Source organism: Capra hircus, chromosome 23 (genome assembly GCF_001704415.2).
Source record: "Capra hircus breed San Clemente chromosome 23, ASM170441v1, whole genome shotgun sequence".
Classification (NCBI taxonomy): domain Eukaryota; kingdom Metazoa; phylum Chordata; class Mammalia; order Artiodactyla; family Bovidae; genus Capra; species Capra hircus.
Window position 1 is genome coordinate 20,884,175 of NC_030830.1, and position 15,793 is coordinate 20,899,967.

General features: G+C 51.4%; 1 protein-coding gene across 3 annotated transcripts; it reads left to right on the top strand.

Annotated features, from left to right (window-relative positions):
• Positions 8,591-15,762, top strand: LOC106504020 (MHC class I polypeptide-related sequence B). Of its 3 annotated transcripts, none has more exons than XM_018038826.1 (5): positions 8,591-8,811; positions 11,440-11,700; positions 11,946-12,233; positions 12,817-13,345; positions 14,879-15,762. In XM_018038826.1, exons 1-4 carry the CDS (start codon positions 8,742-8,744, stop codon positions 13,308-13,310), a joined length of 1,113 nt encoding a protein of 370 aa, XP_017894315.1. In that variant the 5' UTR covers positions 8,591-8,741; the 3' UTR covers positions 13,311-13,345; positions 14,879-15,762. The 3 variants fall into 3 exon arrangements, with proteins under 3 accessions (XP_017894315.1, XP_017894316.1, XP_017894314.1); XM_018038827.1 differs by lacking the exon at positions 8,591-8,811 and having other exon boundaries at positions 8,818-11,700; positions 12,817-12,876; positions 13,220-13,345; XM_018038825.1 differs by lacking the exon at positions 8,591-8,811 and having other exon boundaries at positions 8,818-11,700.

The following is a 15,793-nucleotide window of genomic DNA, read 5'->3' on the forward strand; positions in this document are numbered from 1 at the left end:
CCTCTGTGGTCTAGTTGGGATTCAGAGCTTTCACTGCAGAGGCCCAGGTTCAATGCCTGGTTGGGGAACTGAGATACTGCTAAGCCACCTGGCATGGCCAAATTTTTTAAAAATAAAATTTGCATACCTAGACAGTATTTTGTATTTTATTTTAAAATGATGGATTTCTTGAATAAAAATTACTGGGTCAAAGAACATGAACATTTTTTGTGGGGGCTGCATGAGGTCTCAGTTGTGGCAGGATCTTTTGCTGTGGCACCCTGACCCTCTAGTTGTGGGGGCGTCCCGGCACTCCAGGGCTCAGTAGTTGCGGTGCACTGGCTTAACTGTGCCTGCATGTGGGATACTACTTCCTGGGCCAGGGACTGAACCGGGGTCGCCTGGATTACAAGCTGGAATCTTAACCACTGGATCACCAGGAAAGTTTTGCATGAATATTTTTAAGGCTTGTCATACATGTTTTCGGGGCTTCCCAGGTGGTTCAGTGAGTAAAGAATCTATTTGCAATGCAGGAGACACAGGAGATGCAGGTTCAATCCCTGGATCAGGAAGATTCCCCTGGAGGAGGGCGTGGTAACCCACTCCGGTGATCTTGCCTGGAGAATCCCACGGACAGAGAGGCCTGGCAGGCAACAGTCACCAGGGCCAGAAAGAGTCAGACACAGCTGAAGCAACGGAGCGCACTGGCAGCCCACAGGGTTTCAAACTGCTTTTAGAAAGCACCGGGCCAGCCTATGGTCAACCCATATTTACTGAACCCTGCTATGTACTGGGACTGTTCTAGATTCAAGGGATACAAGTGGTGACAAATAGACAAGGTTCCTGTTTTTTAATATTTATATAATTTTTAAAACTGTTCAGGTTTAAGGACCAATGGCAGAATAGAATTCTGTGATTGGTAACATGTTGATGAACACCTTGATGTAGGACTCTGAGAATTCAGTTCAGTTCAGTTCAGTCACTCAGTCGTATCCGACTCTTTGTGACCTCATGAATCTCAGCACGCCAGGCCTCCCTGTCCATCACCATCTCCCGGAGTTCCCTCAGACTCACGTCCATCGAGTCCGTGACGCCATCCAGCCATCTCATCCTGGGTCATCCCCTTCTCCTCCTGCCCCCAATCCCTCAAGCATCAGAGTCTTTTTCAATGAGTTAGCTCTTCTCACGAGGTGGCCAAAGTACTGGAGTTTCAGCTTTAGCATCATTCCTTCCAAAGAAATCCCAGGGTTGATCTCCTTCAGAATGGACTGGTTGGATCTCCTTGCAGTCCAAGGGACTCTCAAGAGTCTTCTCCAACACCACAGTTCAAAAGCATCAATTCTTCGGCACTCAGCCTTCTTCACAGTCCAACTCTCACATCCGTACATGACCACTGGAAATGGGACCTGCTTAATATATGCTACCAATATTGAAAACCCACATCAACCACAACTATATTCCACATAATTCTTGTTAATGAGTTAATGGGAACAGATTCTTCTTAGTTTCATTGTGGGATCAACATTTCTTTACAGACTCAACTTTTATTTATTACCTTTCCAGCTCCGTCTCACCTTACCCAAGCCTTCTGTGTCTCGTCATTTCTGTATTTATTTAGCCTTTCCATTCTCTGTCAGGTATGGCTGTGCCCTGCTGTAACCCACATGACGCTTACCTTTCGAGTATGTTTTTATACTCCGTCCTTCTCAGCAGTATACAGAGTTTTCTCTTTCAGTCTTCTCTGCTGTACCCCACCTGTCATGTTAGTTCACCCTGACAGATTACCCTTGCTCACCCTGACGTACCGTGCGTGGCATGCCCTGTATTGGTCCAACTTGCTCAGCTCTTTCTTCTCTGAGGCATCTCTCCCATGCCCCATACTTTCCTTCTCTTTCTGAATTCTACCTTTACCAAGATTTATCCTTCCCTGGTCAGCCTGCCCCTCTTGGCCTGTCTCAAATCTTTCTTACTGTACTGTTTGGCCTGAACCTACCCTATATTTCCCAGTGTGTACTACTGTAACCGAGTCCAAGCTCTCTCTGCTCGCCACACAACAGGCCACTAAATCCAAGAGACCAGGTGTTAAGGCAAGGAATCCGACTTTATTTGGAGAGCCGACTGACCAAGGAGACTAATGTCTCTAAACAACCATCTTGTTGAGGCCTGGATGCCAGGTTCCTTTATGGTCAGAGATGAGGGGCTGTGAGGAAACAAAATAAAAAGACTACTTAATTCTTGCAAATATCTCTTAGAGCCTTAGGCAGGGGGCGTTAAGAGTCAAGTTAAGGCTCTACAGTTGATCAGGAACATCTTGTTTTGTTTCCATGGGGACAGACACAGGGATAGGCAGTGAAGGGGAGCAGAGAGCATGTCCTGCCATTTGGCATGCTAACTAGGACAATCAAGAGGGCAGAGTTTGCCGTATGCTTGAGTCACGGGGCAGGTTCTGGTCTCTGCTCTGCCAGGCTGCAACAGCTGACTGCAACAAACTCATTGTAAAATACAGGAATTATGTAAAAATCAGGGCTTCCCTAGTGGCTCAGTGGTAAGGAATCAGCCTTCCAATGCAGGAGACACGGGTTTGATCTCAGATCTGGGAAGATCCCACATGCCGCAGGGAAACAGGCCCATGCACCATATCTACTGAGCCTGTGCTCTAGAGCCTAGGAGCCTCAACTACTGAGCTCAGGTGCCAGCAAATATTGAAGCCCATGCGCCCTAGAACCTGTGCTCTGCAGCAAGAAAATCTACAGCAATGAGAGGCTCGTGCCCTGCCACTAGAAAAGAACCCCCATTCACCACAACTAGAGAAAAGCCCAGGCAGCAATGAAAACCCAGCACAGCCAAAAATAAATAGACATTTTTAAAATCAAAATCAAAATCAGTGCCAACAAAAATATAAATTTTAAATGTTAAGTCTGGGGTTCAAGTTAGAATGTTACTAGGCAAGCTGGGATATCTGAAATGTGTTGAAAAGGAGAATTCACTGTTTATCTAACCATGGATTTCATTGGCTCAAAATCTCTTAGGATTAGTGCATGAGTCATGGGTGGGGGGATGGTTCAAGATCACTTCCTGGCTTCCTGTTTCCGGTTCTTATTTAGAGTCAAAGCAAATTAAGTTCAAAATATTCAAAGATGAAATCAACATCCACAATGTCACTGAGTAAATGTAAAATCCTCAGGAATTCCAGGAGATTCTACTTTTGCCCCAGGAATGACCTCACTGTGGGCAGCTGAAGATCCAGGGTCCTTTCTGAGGCTGTCAGGATGTAGGGGCTACTGAGCTATAGCCCTAAATACAATTATCCTTTCTACCTAACACGTCCCACAAAGAATTACAGCCAGCTTCAGAGATCTCATCTGAACTAGGATTTTGGTTTTCTGGTGTTGGTTCTGTTCAAGCATTTGTGTGGGCTTAAAGTGTCACAAAGATTTTCTCTTAATGATATTTCTTTGAGGGAATTTGACATCCACCCTAGGCAGCTCTGGGACTTCCCTGCTGGTTCAGTGGTGAAGAACCCACTCACCAATGCAGGAGACCCAGGTTCGATCCACGATTTGGGAAGATCCCCTGGAGAAGGAAATGGTAACCCACTCCAGTATCCTTATCTGGAAAATCTCATGAACAGAGGAATCTGACAGGCTACCGTCCACGGAGTCGAAAAGAGCTGCACACAACTTACGACTAAACAACAATAGTTCTACATCTTCATCGTGGTGATGGTGACATGGGCATGTATACTGCCAAAACTCAACCAGCTATATGTTTCCAATAGGTGTTTTATGTAAAGTATGTACTTTCAAAGTTGATTTTTAAAATAGAAATCTCTTTGGAATGAGTCTTTTGGTTAGGTGAACTAAAGAAACAAGACACCTTGTCTTTTTGCTGAGAGCTATGCCTTGCACATCTGGAGGGAGAGACTGGGCAATTTACTCCCCACTGGTTAGGCAGTAACAAAAACAGCCGTCTACTTATGCATTTAGAGAGAGATCAAACAGTTATGGCAAACTTTGAATAAAAGATAGATCTAGATAAAGAATAAATATGTTAGAAATCATAAAATTACACTGTTAAAAATTCATCTCCCCTGTAGCTTTTTTCTCCCTTTCTCTTATCTTTTTCTTTCTTCAAACCTTTCTCCCTTCCCTCCTTCCTTTTCCACTCTCACCTTTACAGCTTATCCCCCCATTTTCAATCACAGGTCACTCATCTGGGACTGGTCCAGGACCAAAGCCCAAGTCAGAGCTCAATCTGGCATTCTGGCAGCATCTGCACGGCTCTGCAGCTATTGTATCATTTCCGGAAGTCATCCTGGTCTTTGAAGAAAGTCACCCTGGTCTTTGAAGAAAGTCACACTGGGTCTAGTGGGTATGCTTTCCTGGATCCTCAGTTTTTGCTTTCCTCTGGGGTGGGTGGACGGGATTCAAAGGCCAGCTCCGCGGCGTGAGCTTTCCTTCAGGAGGGGACGCGAGGCGGTAGGGAATGTACTTGGATCCTAGAATTCAAGAGCGGTCCCGTGGGCTCGGGGGCTCGGAAAAGTATCTCCCTATTCAGAATCGACCCAGAGGGTGCTTGAAATAAGTCGGGTTCCGGGATCTCCCTTCGGACCTACGACTGGGAATTTCCGCGGACCCGGGCAGATCTGCGTTTTCACAGCCTGCAGATGTTAATTGTTGAGCAGTTTGAGAACCAGAAACCTAAATGCAGCTCACTCCTCTCCCAACCTGCCCATAAATTCCTTCATTCTGCCTTTTTTTTTTTTTCTAACCCACGAACAGCGTTTCTTCCCTTTAAGCCAGAGTTGGAGGGGAGGGGTGATCCACTGAGGGTTCGCCGAGCTCCGCCCTGGATTATGTAAACTCCCAACACTCGGATCGTTTTCGGTTTCATTTCCCGACCCTGTAATGGTCCCAGAGGTCAGCGGAGAGAAAGAGGCCCGTGTGCCGGTGAGTCCAGGGGTACAAAAGGAAGAATGGAGGAGAAGTAGTTTATAGAGCAAAGCAGGGGAGTCTGGAGGCCGGGTGGGCGGAGGAAAAGCACTTGGTACACCGGTCTAGCTGCGACGTGTGATGGGGGAGGAGGCAGCCAGGGCTAAAGCCAGGCGAGCCCCCCAAATCTGAAGTCTTACTTCCCGCAGAGAGTAGTTGGCTTCATCTCTCATTACAGTCATCCCGAAATGCTGGGAAACAAACGTAGCATGTTAACGATAGTATGACAAGTCTTTGTGGGGAGAGGGAGAGGGTTCACCTAAGTGAACCAGTTTGCTGGAGCAGCCACACACAGCAAGTCTTGGAAAGAAGACTGAGTTGGAGGAAAGGGCTTGTCGAGCTGTCAGGAGAGCTGGCTTTCATCTGCCTGTCTATACCTTCACGAGTCATTTCTTTCTTTCTTTCTGGTGCCCTGAGTCTTTGTTGCTGCGCGGGTGGCTTCTCTAGTTGCCGGGAGCCGGTCTAGAGCTGGGAGGTGGGGTTCAGTAGTTGTGGTGAACCAGTGAAGTTGCTCAGTCCTGTCTGACTCTTTGGGACCCTGTGGACTGTAGCCTACCAGGCTCCTCCATCCATGGAATTTTCCAGGATGGAGTACTGGAGTGGGTTGCCATTTCCTTCTTCAGGGGATCTTCCTGACCCAGGGATTGAACCCAGGTCTCCTGCATTACAGCAGCCGCTTTACTGTCTGAGCCACCAGGGAAGCCCAGTTGTGGTACAGGGGCTCCGTTGCTCCTGGGCATGTGGAATCTTCCCAGACCAAGGATGGAACCCATGTTCCCTGCCTTGGGAGGCAAACTCCCTCCACTCTACTACTTGTGGGGGAGGTCCACTTTGATTTGTGAGCTTTAGCAGTGAAAAAGAATCTCTCTGGGATGGGACAGGACCCAATCTCTGACCTGCTAAATAAATTATGATGGTCAAAGTAATTATCAAAAATGATGTGAAATCTAGGAAATGTTAAAACTTTCTGAGGCATGACATTTGGGTCCACAGCAAAAGTATCGCATAAAGGATCTTAATGGAATAGTTAGTAATGAGAGGCAGAGTACAACTTTTTAAAAGCATTTGCAGGGACACAAACATGAAATGAACACAGTTCCTGATCCCGAAGTGACTCATGGTCTAATGGGGGGGATGTATAAAATGGTCAGATGGGGTTCAAGGCAGGGCACACTTTGTTCCATCAGGGAGGTTTCAACAAGGGCAAGACCAATTATTCTAAAACTGGAATCACTGAGGGGGCTTTAAAGGATAGGAAGCCTAGGTCCAACCCAAGGGATTCAATTGGTTTTGGCCATGGCCTAGAGATATGGACAGTAAAAACTCTCCAGGTGGTTCTATAAGCAGTCATGTTTGAGGACCATGGTGTACATATTCCAAAGACCAAAAGATGTGCTTTGGGGATAAAGCACAGCTTTCAGTAGAAGACTTTCAGGATGGTATTATTGTTATTTTTGAAATATAGTTTGTATATCACTTAATTCACCCTTTTAAAGCAAACAGTTAAAGAAAGAAAAAAAATATAAAAGCAAAACAAAAAGCAAACAGTTAGGTAGTTTTTAGTATAATCCCAAGGTTGTACCACCCTTACCACCATCTAATTGGGATGCTCTTTTAGGATCTGTGTTCTGATGGGCTGGAAAGGCAGAGGAGAGTAACCCATAGGAAAGTGATGTGTAAGCAGTGGCATCCTGATGTCACAGAGAAATGGAAAATGGTGCCACCTAGCTGGTTGTGGCAGCTTCCACTTAAGATGGAGCAGACACACTCTGTGTTAATTCTGCAGGTGGGGCAGCTGTGGATGGCTTGGGGCTTTATGGTTATAACTGGGGACAGACCTGTGTTTAGGAAGCCTTTGCAGTTCTCTAGGCTGAGGTAGATGAAAGCTTGGACTAAGGTAGCTGCTGTGGGATTGAAAAGGGTTGGAGGAGCTGACTGTGAGTCCATGAGAGGCAGGGGAAAGGGGATCAGAAAGGACCAAGCTGGTGATGCTTAAAGAGAACTAGGAGAGACTGGTGTGTGGAGTTTGCTTGTAGACCTGTTGGGTTTGAGGGGAGGATGGGCCCAGAGGTGCAGACATACTGAGGCAGCTTGCAAAGGGAATCTGGAGAGGCTGGTGTTGGAGTGGATCATGGGGAGTCATCTCACTGAACCTGTGATTCCCCAGGGGCTGAACCAAGAGTCTCCTTGGGAGAATGCAGATACTTATAGCCTGAGGCCACCAGAAGACACATAGCAGTCAGTCTGAGGAGGAGAAGGAGATTAGAGGGAGGGGATATATGTATATTTATGGCTGATTCATGTTGTTGTACAGCAGAAACCAACCACTGTAAAGCAGATGTCCTCTGATTAAAAATAAATTTTTAAAAGAAAGAAGAGAGAGAAGGATTTGGTCATTCATCTGGGGTAGTGACTTCTGAGAGGCAGAGCTGCTGAAATCTACAAATCTGGTCTCAGTAGACTTTGTGTTTGTTTTCTCAGCTGCAGTGATTCTTCCTTGTGGCACCTAGTCTGTTCCTTGCTTGGCTCAGCTTTCTTTCCTTGCAGAGGGTGAGGGCTACTCTCCAGTTGGGCTGAACGGGCTTCTCGTTTAAGGTGACTTTCGCTTGTGGAGCAGGAGTTCTAGGGCGCTCTGGCTTCAGTGGTTGCGGCTGAAGGGTTGAGTTGTTGCTGTGCGCTGGCTTAGTTGCCCCGAGGCATGTGGGATCTTCCCAGACCAGGTATGGAACCCGTGTCCCCTGTTCTGGCAGGCGGATTCTTAACCACTGGACCACCGGGGAAGACCCTGGCTGGTCTCAGTAGACTTTTGCCAGTAACTCTGCTGTGCGAGGTGGAGGGAGGTGGAGGTGGGTTGGATTGGAAGAGAAATTGTGTCTAAAGGAAGAGCCCCCAAAGGCCGGAAACGTTGACATGTCTCTCAAGCTCACCCTCCGCCTCACCTCCCTCGCTTTTCTAGCCTTCAGGCATTTAAAATCACTGCAGATGGTGACTGCAGCCATGAAATTAAAGACACTTACTCCTTGGAAGGAAAGTTATGACCAACCTAGACAGCATATTAAAAAGCAGAGATATTACTTTGCCAACAAAGGTCTGTCTAGTCAAGGCTATGGTTTTTCCAGTAGTCATGTATGGATGTGAGAGTTGAACTGTGAAGAAAGCTGAGCGTCAACGAACTGATGCTTTTGAACTGTGGTGTTGGAGAAGACTCTTGAGAGTCCCTTGGCCTGCAAGGAGATCCAACCAGTCCATCGTAAAGGAGATAAGTCCTGGGTGTTCATTGGAAGGACTGAAGTTGAAGCTGAAACTCCAATACTTTGAGCTCCTGATGTAAAGTGCTGACTCACTGGAAAAGACCCTGATGCTGGGAAAGACTGAGGGCAGGAGGAGAAGGGGACCACAGGGGATGAGAGGGTTGGGTGGCATCACCGACTCAACGGACATGAGTTTGGGTGGACTCCAGGAGTTGGTGATGGACAGGGAAGACTGGCGTGCTGCAGTTCACGGGGTCGAAAAGAGTCGGATACGAGTGAACTGAACTGAACTGAGGAGCGGAAAGAGACCGGCTAACAAAGCAGAGGGACCGGGGGCGGGGCCGGGGGCGGTCGGGGCGGGGCCGGGGGCGGGCAGGGAGCGGGGCCAGGGCTACGGCCCCGGTCGGTGAATGGATTTGCTGGCGCGACTTCACCACAGCTCAGTTCTCCGCCGCGGTTCCTCGGGTCCGCCAGCTTTCCTTCGGTCCCGGAGCCTCTGGCAGGAGACACGATCTGGGCCATGGGGCTCTCTCCCGTCCGGCACTGTCTAGCCGTCGCTGCCTTTTTAGTGTCCATGGGTAACGCCGCCGGTGAGTGGGGTTCTTTGAAGTCTCGGTCCGAACGGAGCCCGGGGTGGTTTCAGGGGTCCGGGTGGTTAATATTCGATGGGATTCGGCGAGCGTCGTGGGGACCGTCTCAATTGCGGCTGGGGTTGAGCGAATAGAGGAGTTGGGGGGGTGGGAGGAAGGTGAGGGGCGGGGAGGTGTAAGGTCTAGGAGCGGCCGGGAACTTCACACAGCGTGTGGCGAGCACTGCATCCCGCATTTCAGCCTCTTTCCAGTTCCTAGCCTCTGCTCTCCCTGCCCCACCTGCCCTCCCCGGTGTCCTCATCACATGCCTGAGTTCTCAGATTCTCCTGATTGACGAGGCAGCCTGGTCCCCACGCTGCTCCCTGCCTGCACCCCCCACCCGCCTCGCCCCCGCCCCGCCCCGTTGCTCTCTTGAATGGCGTTTCTTCCAGGTCCCAGGCTCAGGCGATCACTTCTTAGCCATCGATGGGGCGCCCTCTTATGCCCCTGAAAGCTGTCCTCTCCTATTCTTAGCTCTGCCGTCTCTTCTCACTTCTGGCCGCCGGAAACAAGGAGTTTCCAGTTTGGCGACGCTCGGGGGTCCCCAGCCCCCAGAGTTAGGGCCCTTTTTCTAGTGACCAGGGCGTCTGGGAAGGGGCGAGCTCGATCCACACTCTTCCTACTGCTATGGGCACTGTCGCGGCTCCTGAATCACTGACGAAGGTTAGGTCTGAGGGCTTTGGGACCAAAGGTTTCTTCCTGAGATTTCCGTGGTCTCCCCTCCCTACCCTCTTCTTCCCCCTCCCCCACTAACGTGAACTCTAATTTTCCGCTGTGCTTGTGGTCCCAGGACTGAATCTCTCCTTACCTCCTCCCTTGCTAGCCCTCGAGCCCCCTCAGGATTTGCCCTCCCCCCTCCTTGCAGCCCCTCCCCTCCCTGCTCTCCCCTCCTCTCTACCGCTCTCTGATCTCTTCCTAGGGCGTCCCCACCCTCATCCCTTTTCCCACTACAGGTCCCGCCGCTCCCCTCATGGGTCTTTTCCTGCGAGGACTGGTCACCTGCAAGGCTCTTACCTCCCGTCAGGTTTCACTAACCTTACTTTTCTTGGGATGACTTTTACCCATGAATTTTCCCCTGCACCCCTCCACACTGCCCTATTTGCATCACCAGAGGGAGCTCTCCTGCCAATGATCCCTGGGCCTTGAGCACAGTGCCCAGCCCCTGGGGGAGGACTTCCCCAACTTGACACCCACCCTCCTACCTTCGCCCTGTGCAGGCACCTGCTCTTGGCCCTCCTCCAAGGGGGGCCTTTCCCCCAACACGGCCCCTCCCCACTCCTGCATCCTGAACCTCACCCTCTGGATTCCTCCACTCTCCAGGGCACAGGTGCTGGACTCCACGAGCCCTGGTCCCTCTGCAGCTGCCCCCATGGCCCCTTGCCCTGCTCCCACCCTTGTCCGAGTGCCTTGGGCCCTCACCAAGTTCTCATCAATCACAGGCCCCCTCTTGTGGTGCCCAGAATCTCCACCTCACTCTCACCCTCCCTCAACCAGGGTACCCCTCCTCTTCTGTCTTTACCTTAACCCAAGGCGGGGGGTCAGCCCTGAGCCATGCTCATCCCTTGCCCCTCAATCCCAGGCCCTCACCACATCTCCTCTGCAGTCTCTTCCCTTCCCCCACAGTAGGGATACTGCCCTTGGTCCACTGCCCACCTCCTTAGCCTTCATCACCCTCTCTTTGTTTCCACGACCCCAGTGGGCTCTCACTATCTCAATCTTGTATCCGAAATCCTTGTTTATGCCACTTGGTCAGCAGGCCTTTCCTACAGGGAGTCTTCACCCAGGCCCCCACCCCCTGCTTGCTGGCTGCCTGACCCAAACCCTCTGAGGAGGTGTGAGCTCACTCCCTCCAGCCCCTCCCACCATGTAGGTGCTTCCCAGTGTGCACCTTGGCTTTCAGTTCCATCTTCTCTTGCCACTCCGGTGTCTTAATTCTCCATGACCCCTGTGCGCATGGCACTGACTCCTCTCCCAGGGGACACTGGCAGGTGCCACCTCCCCACCTGGGGCCTCACCATGCCTCTTTGCACTCTGTGCCCAGACCCGCTCCTTCACCTCCCCCAGGTTACTGGCCCAACTTCATCTCTCTTGGGGCCACAGCCCAGCCCCTCAGGCCCCTCTGCCTCCTGCCTCAGCCCCCCTGGAGCCCGCCTTGTCCATGATGAGCCTGCACCAGGGGCAGCAGCCCTCGGTCTCCATCTCACCTGGCCCCCCTCTGACCAGGGATCCCTCTGGTCCTGGGTCTGACACTGCCCTTCCCTCCCTCTGACTCCACCTCCCCTCACCCTACTCTTCTTGCCTCTCCCCTTGCCCTCCTGCCTCGACCCTTAGGGAGCCGGTGCCTCCCTGCCCTGGCACTTTCCTACATGTGTGTCCATCTCTACTCTCTCCCTCCATTCCTCGAGTCCCCTCTCCCTGCTTCTCTTTCCCGTTTTCCCGTGTGGAACTCCGCATTCTGGTCCCTTGTACACATGCATGTTTTGCATCCTCAGCACCTGGAGCAGGTCAGGACGCAGACCTTGTCTGTTAAACATCTGATGTGCACTTGTCTCCAGAAAGCAGCTTCATCTGTGGTTCCTCCTTCCCCAGGATCCCACAGTCTTTCTTACAACATCAAAGTGCTCTCCCAGGATGGCTTTGTGCAGTCCGGGTGTTTTGCTGAGGGATACTTGGATCATCAGACCTTCCTGCACTATGATCACAACAAAGGCAGGGCAGAGCCCTGGGGACGGTGGGCTGAAAAGCTGGAAGCAGAGACGTGGGAGACAGAGTCCAAGGACTTGAACGAGACTTGGAAGGAGCTTGGAAAACTCCTGGCAGAGATCTTGTCACTGCAGAAGGAGAAAGGAGGTGAGAGTGCAGAGAGGGCAAGAGTGCTGTGGGCCATTTTCCCGGAAGGTCTGCAGCCCAGAGCATGGGCCTCTTTCCTCTGAATTTGGGGGTGGAGGTGAGGAAGCAGGCTCTGTGAGTTCAGCAGCACAGGGAAGACATGGAGGGGAGCAGGGAGAGCCCTCTGTCTGGAGTTTCTCACTTGGGTGGGAGGACAGAAGCCCTGGGGACCAGAGGAGTCACTGATGGGGGTGGGGATGGGGCAGGCTTCCATTCCCTCCAGGAGACTGTGGGCTGCAAGATCCATGAAGACAGCCACCCCCGGGGCTTCCGGCTTCTCCACTTCAATGGGGAGCTCCTCCTCTCCTGTTCCCCTGAGGCCCACGGATGTGCCCTGCCCCAGTCCTCAGCTCAGACCTTGGCCATGGAAGTGGTGAAGTCTTGGGACACAGATGGCTTTCTAAGCAAGCATTACCAGGCCCACGTGCAGGGAGAACTTTGTGGGAGACTGCAAGGCTACCTGGAATCCTGGACGGGCTTCGTAGAGAGGACAGGTACTGACGCTGGGCCAGGCCCATTCTCTGCCCCTGTTCTTAAAGCCTCCCATCCCGACTTGCCCACGGAGACCCTCCCTGTCCTCTGGGCGCATATGTGCTTTGTTGGCACGGTGTCCTGGGGTTTCTTTCCCGTTCTGTTATATCCACTGTAGAAAGATGGTTGGGTTGGGAGGAAATGAACTGCCCCTGTGACAGTCATCCAGGGGAGCAGCAGGTCCTCTGACAGAAACTGTACGAGGGGAGGTGGGTGTCAGGCAGCAGAGGAGGCCCTTAGATGGGGGTGGGCCTCTGGCTCCCAGCCTGCCTGATCCAGAAAATTCCCTCTAATCCCCAGGAGCCCACCCTTCACAGCCCCCTCCCCAGCATCAACAGTGGACCCAAGAGAGTGAGGCCCATCCCCCCCTCCCCTTCCCCGCCAGAGGACTTGGGCCCCAGGGTGCAGAACTTGGAGCAGGCCTGGGGGGATGAGGGCTCAGCCAGAGGGGGACAGAGAGGAGGAGCCGCCCTGTGCGCTCCGTCTACCTTCGAGGGAGCTGGGCTTGGCCGCGGGCCTCACTGGCTCTGTGCTTTCTCCCCACAGTGCCCCCAGCCGTGAATGTGACCCGCAGCCGGGACTCAGAGGGCATGGTCCACCTCACAGGCAAGGCTTTTGGCTTCTTTCCCCGGAATATTTCAGTGGTCTGGTTTTGGGATGAGGAACCCATGAGCCGGGACGCCCAGGAGTCTGGGGGTGTCCTGCCTGATGGGAACAGGACCTACCACACCTGGGAAACCGTAAAAATTCCCCAAGGAGAGGAGGAGCGGGTCAAGTCCATTGTGGAATACAGCGGAAATCACAGTGCACACCTCTCACCCTTGGGTGAGACTGGGGTGGGCCTGGAGGCGGTTGTGACCCTGGGAGGGTCAGAGGCCAGGGTCAGGGAGAGGAGAGCAGGTTGTGGCTCTGGGGTGCCCGGGTTGTATATAATAAGGTCCTTTTCCAGGAAAGAGCCTGGTGCACCAGAGATCATGGTGGATCGTGAGCATTCCTGTTATTGTTTTTATCATCGGATTTTGTGTCTAATGTTATATTAAGAAGAGGAAGACAGCATCAGCTACAGGGAGGCCAGGTGAGAAATCTGGGCAGGGGCGCTCTGCATGAGATTTGGCAGCATCGAGGATTTCAGCCCCCTGCCCTGTTCTCAGCTCTCTTTGTTTTCTGTCAGGCTCACCGGGGCCTGTCTGGGGAGCATGTGTTGGATTCTGTGCTGGTTGGGAGGGTCTAGGTGATCCAGGAATCAGAGAGAACCTTCAGTAAAGCGTCTGTACCTGGTGAGGAGGGGGTTAAAACTGAAGAGGAATTCAGAGGAAAGGTGATGATCTAAGTGCCTGTCTGCATTTTTCCCCTCTGGGTTTTCAGTTATTATTAAGAATCCAAGTGAAAGAATCCTAAGGCTCAAACTAGGGGTCAGTGGATGGTCAGAGCCCTGCCTGTGATGTCCCCTTGCCAGGCCCCACTTAGCGATGTCTTGCAACCTCTCAAATTCCTCCTCCATGAACTAGCTTCTGAGTTCAGTTTCTTCCTGATCACCCCCAGCCTGCACCTTTCTCAAGTTCCCATCAGGTGCCCCCATGCTAGCTGGGCTCTCCTTCCCCGTAATATGGAGGACTAGTAGATATCCCTTGACCATTTGAGGAGAGGAGACCAGTCAGTCCTCAGGCAATTGGAGTCACTTATTTCACCCTGTCTCCAGGTTTTTCCTATCTAGCCCCTCGGGATACTCTTTAGGGCAGGGCACTGGGTCTGCGCTCTGTGGCCTCACCCTGCCCCCCGAGTCAGGTGCCTTCCTCATGGCCGTCACTGCCTTGTAGATTTGGAGGAAGGGATGGGCTCTGTGACTACTTCCCCATAATCAAGTGGGTTGAGGGGAGAGGAAAAGAGAAGCAGAGCTTTGTGTGTGGCAAAGAGCAAAGGCAGAACGTGGAACAGTGAAAAGGTGGCAGAGACTCGGCTCCTTCTGTCGAGGCCGCCTCTTCTGTGTCAGGTGCCTTGTTGGGGGCGTGGTTTCTTATCCCCACAGTCTGTGGTAGCCCAGTGTTTCTAGACGGGGCTGCTGACCCCTGGGCCTCTGGATGGGCTTTCTAGTTCGGAGCTGCTGGCTCAGGGCTGGGGTTGACGGGGAGGGGGGCTGCAGGAGGTGGAGGTCAGGGTTGAGGTGGGGCCGAGCGGTGGACAGGTGCTTGTGCGGGTGAGGAGGCCGAGAACTGAGGAGAGAAAGGAGTTGTGCGTGTGACCACTCCCGGGCTAGAGGAACATGGAGCTGGGTCCTGTCTGTGAGGGAGCCTCGCGTTGCATAAGAGAATGGATCTGGGTTCAAGGCGGAAAGGCCTTGGGTTTTCACTCCGGAACTTGTCCTTGTGATCTACGACTTCTGTCCCTGTCGTGGAGGGTGGTGGCAGCAGGGACAGGTGATGATGTTGATGGAGTCAGGGGAGGAGTTGAGCAAGAGCTGAGAAAAAGGCAAAAAAAGAACAGGTGTGTCTTCCCTCAGAGGAAGGCAGAATCTGACTTTGAAGCAACTGAAGGAGAATCTCTGAGGGAATGAAAAGCAATATTCTGCAACCACTTGGTCAGTGATTTATTGGTTTTTCTTTTTCCCCAGAGCCTATTAGCGTACAAGACCTGGATCAATTCCAGATGGAACCAACTGAACATAATGGCCTCACACACCCAGAATTTCAGTCCCTGTGTCAGACTCCGGCTCCATCAGTCTAACAGGAGAAGCTTAGAATCTGCAGCCAGGAGGCCTGAATTCAGTTCCTAGTTCTGGTCTTAATAGCACTTTTTCTTTGTTGTGTGTTCTGTTATTTATCTTATTATTTTTAATTATTTTTATTTTATGTTTTATTTTTAACTGAGAATACTAGCATTATAATGTATCGGTTTCTGCCATACAGCACTGTGAATCAGCCATAAGTATACATGTATCTCCTCCCTCCTTCCCTGCCACCTCCCCCATCCCACCCCTCTAGGTCGCTGAGCACCAGGTTGAGTACGTAGTCAGGTCCTGTTCTGTCCCTGCCTGGTACACAGTAAGGTAATGGGAATAGAGGACTCATTCCATATCTGTTTATCCCAGCACCTTTTTACACATGATAATAGATATATTTCAGTGCTACTCTCAGTTCGTCCCACCCTCTCCTTCCCTCACAAGTCCATTCTCCACGTCGGTGTCTCTATTCCTGCTCTGTAAATAGTTCATCAGTACCGTTTTTCTAGATTCCATATAGATGTATTTTTTATTATTTTTGAAGGTAGTTGATTTAGAGTATAACACATTCCTTCTTGAAGTCTCCATTTCTTCATCTATGAAATGAGAAAACTAGTGTTTATTTCCAGTTATGGTTAGGGTGATTAAAACCAATAATATATTTGAGGTGATTGCAGCTGTACCACACTGCTGCTGCTGCTGCTAAGTCGCTTCAGTCGTGTCCAACTCTGTGCGACCCCACAGACGGCAGCCCATCAGGCTCCCCCATCCCTGGGATTCTCCAGGCAGGAACACTGGAGTGGGTTG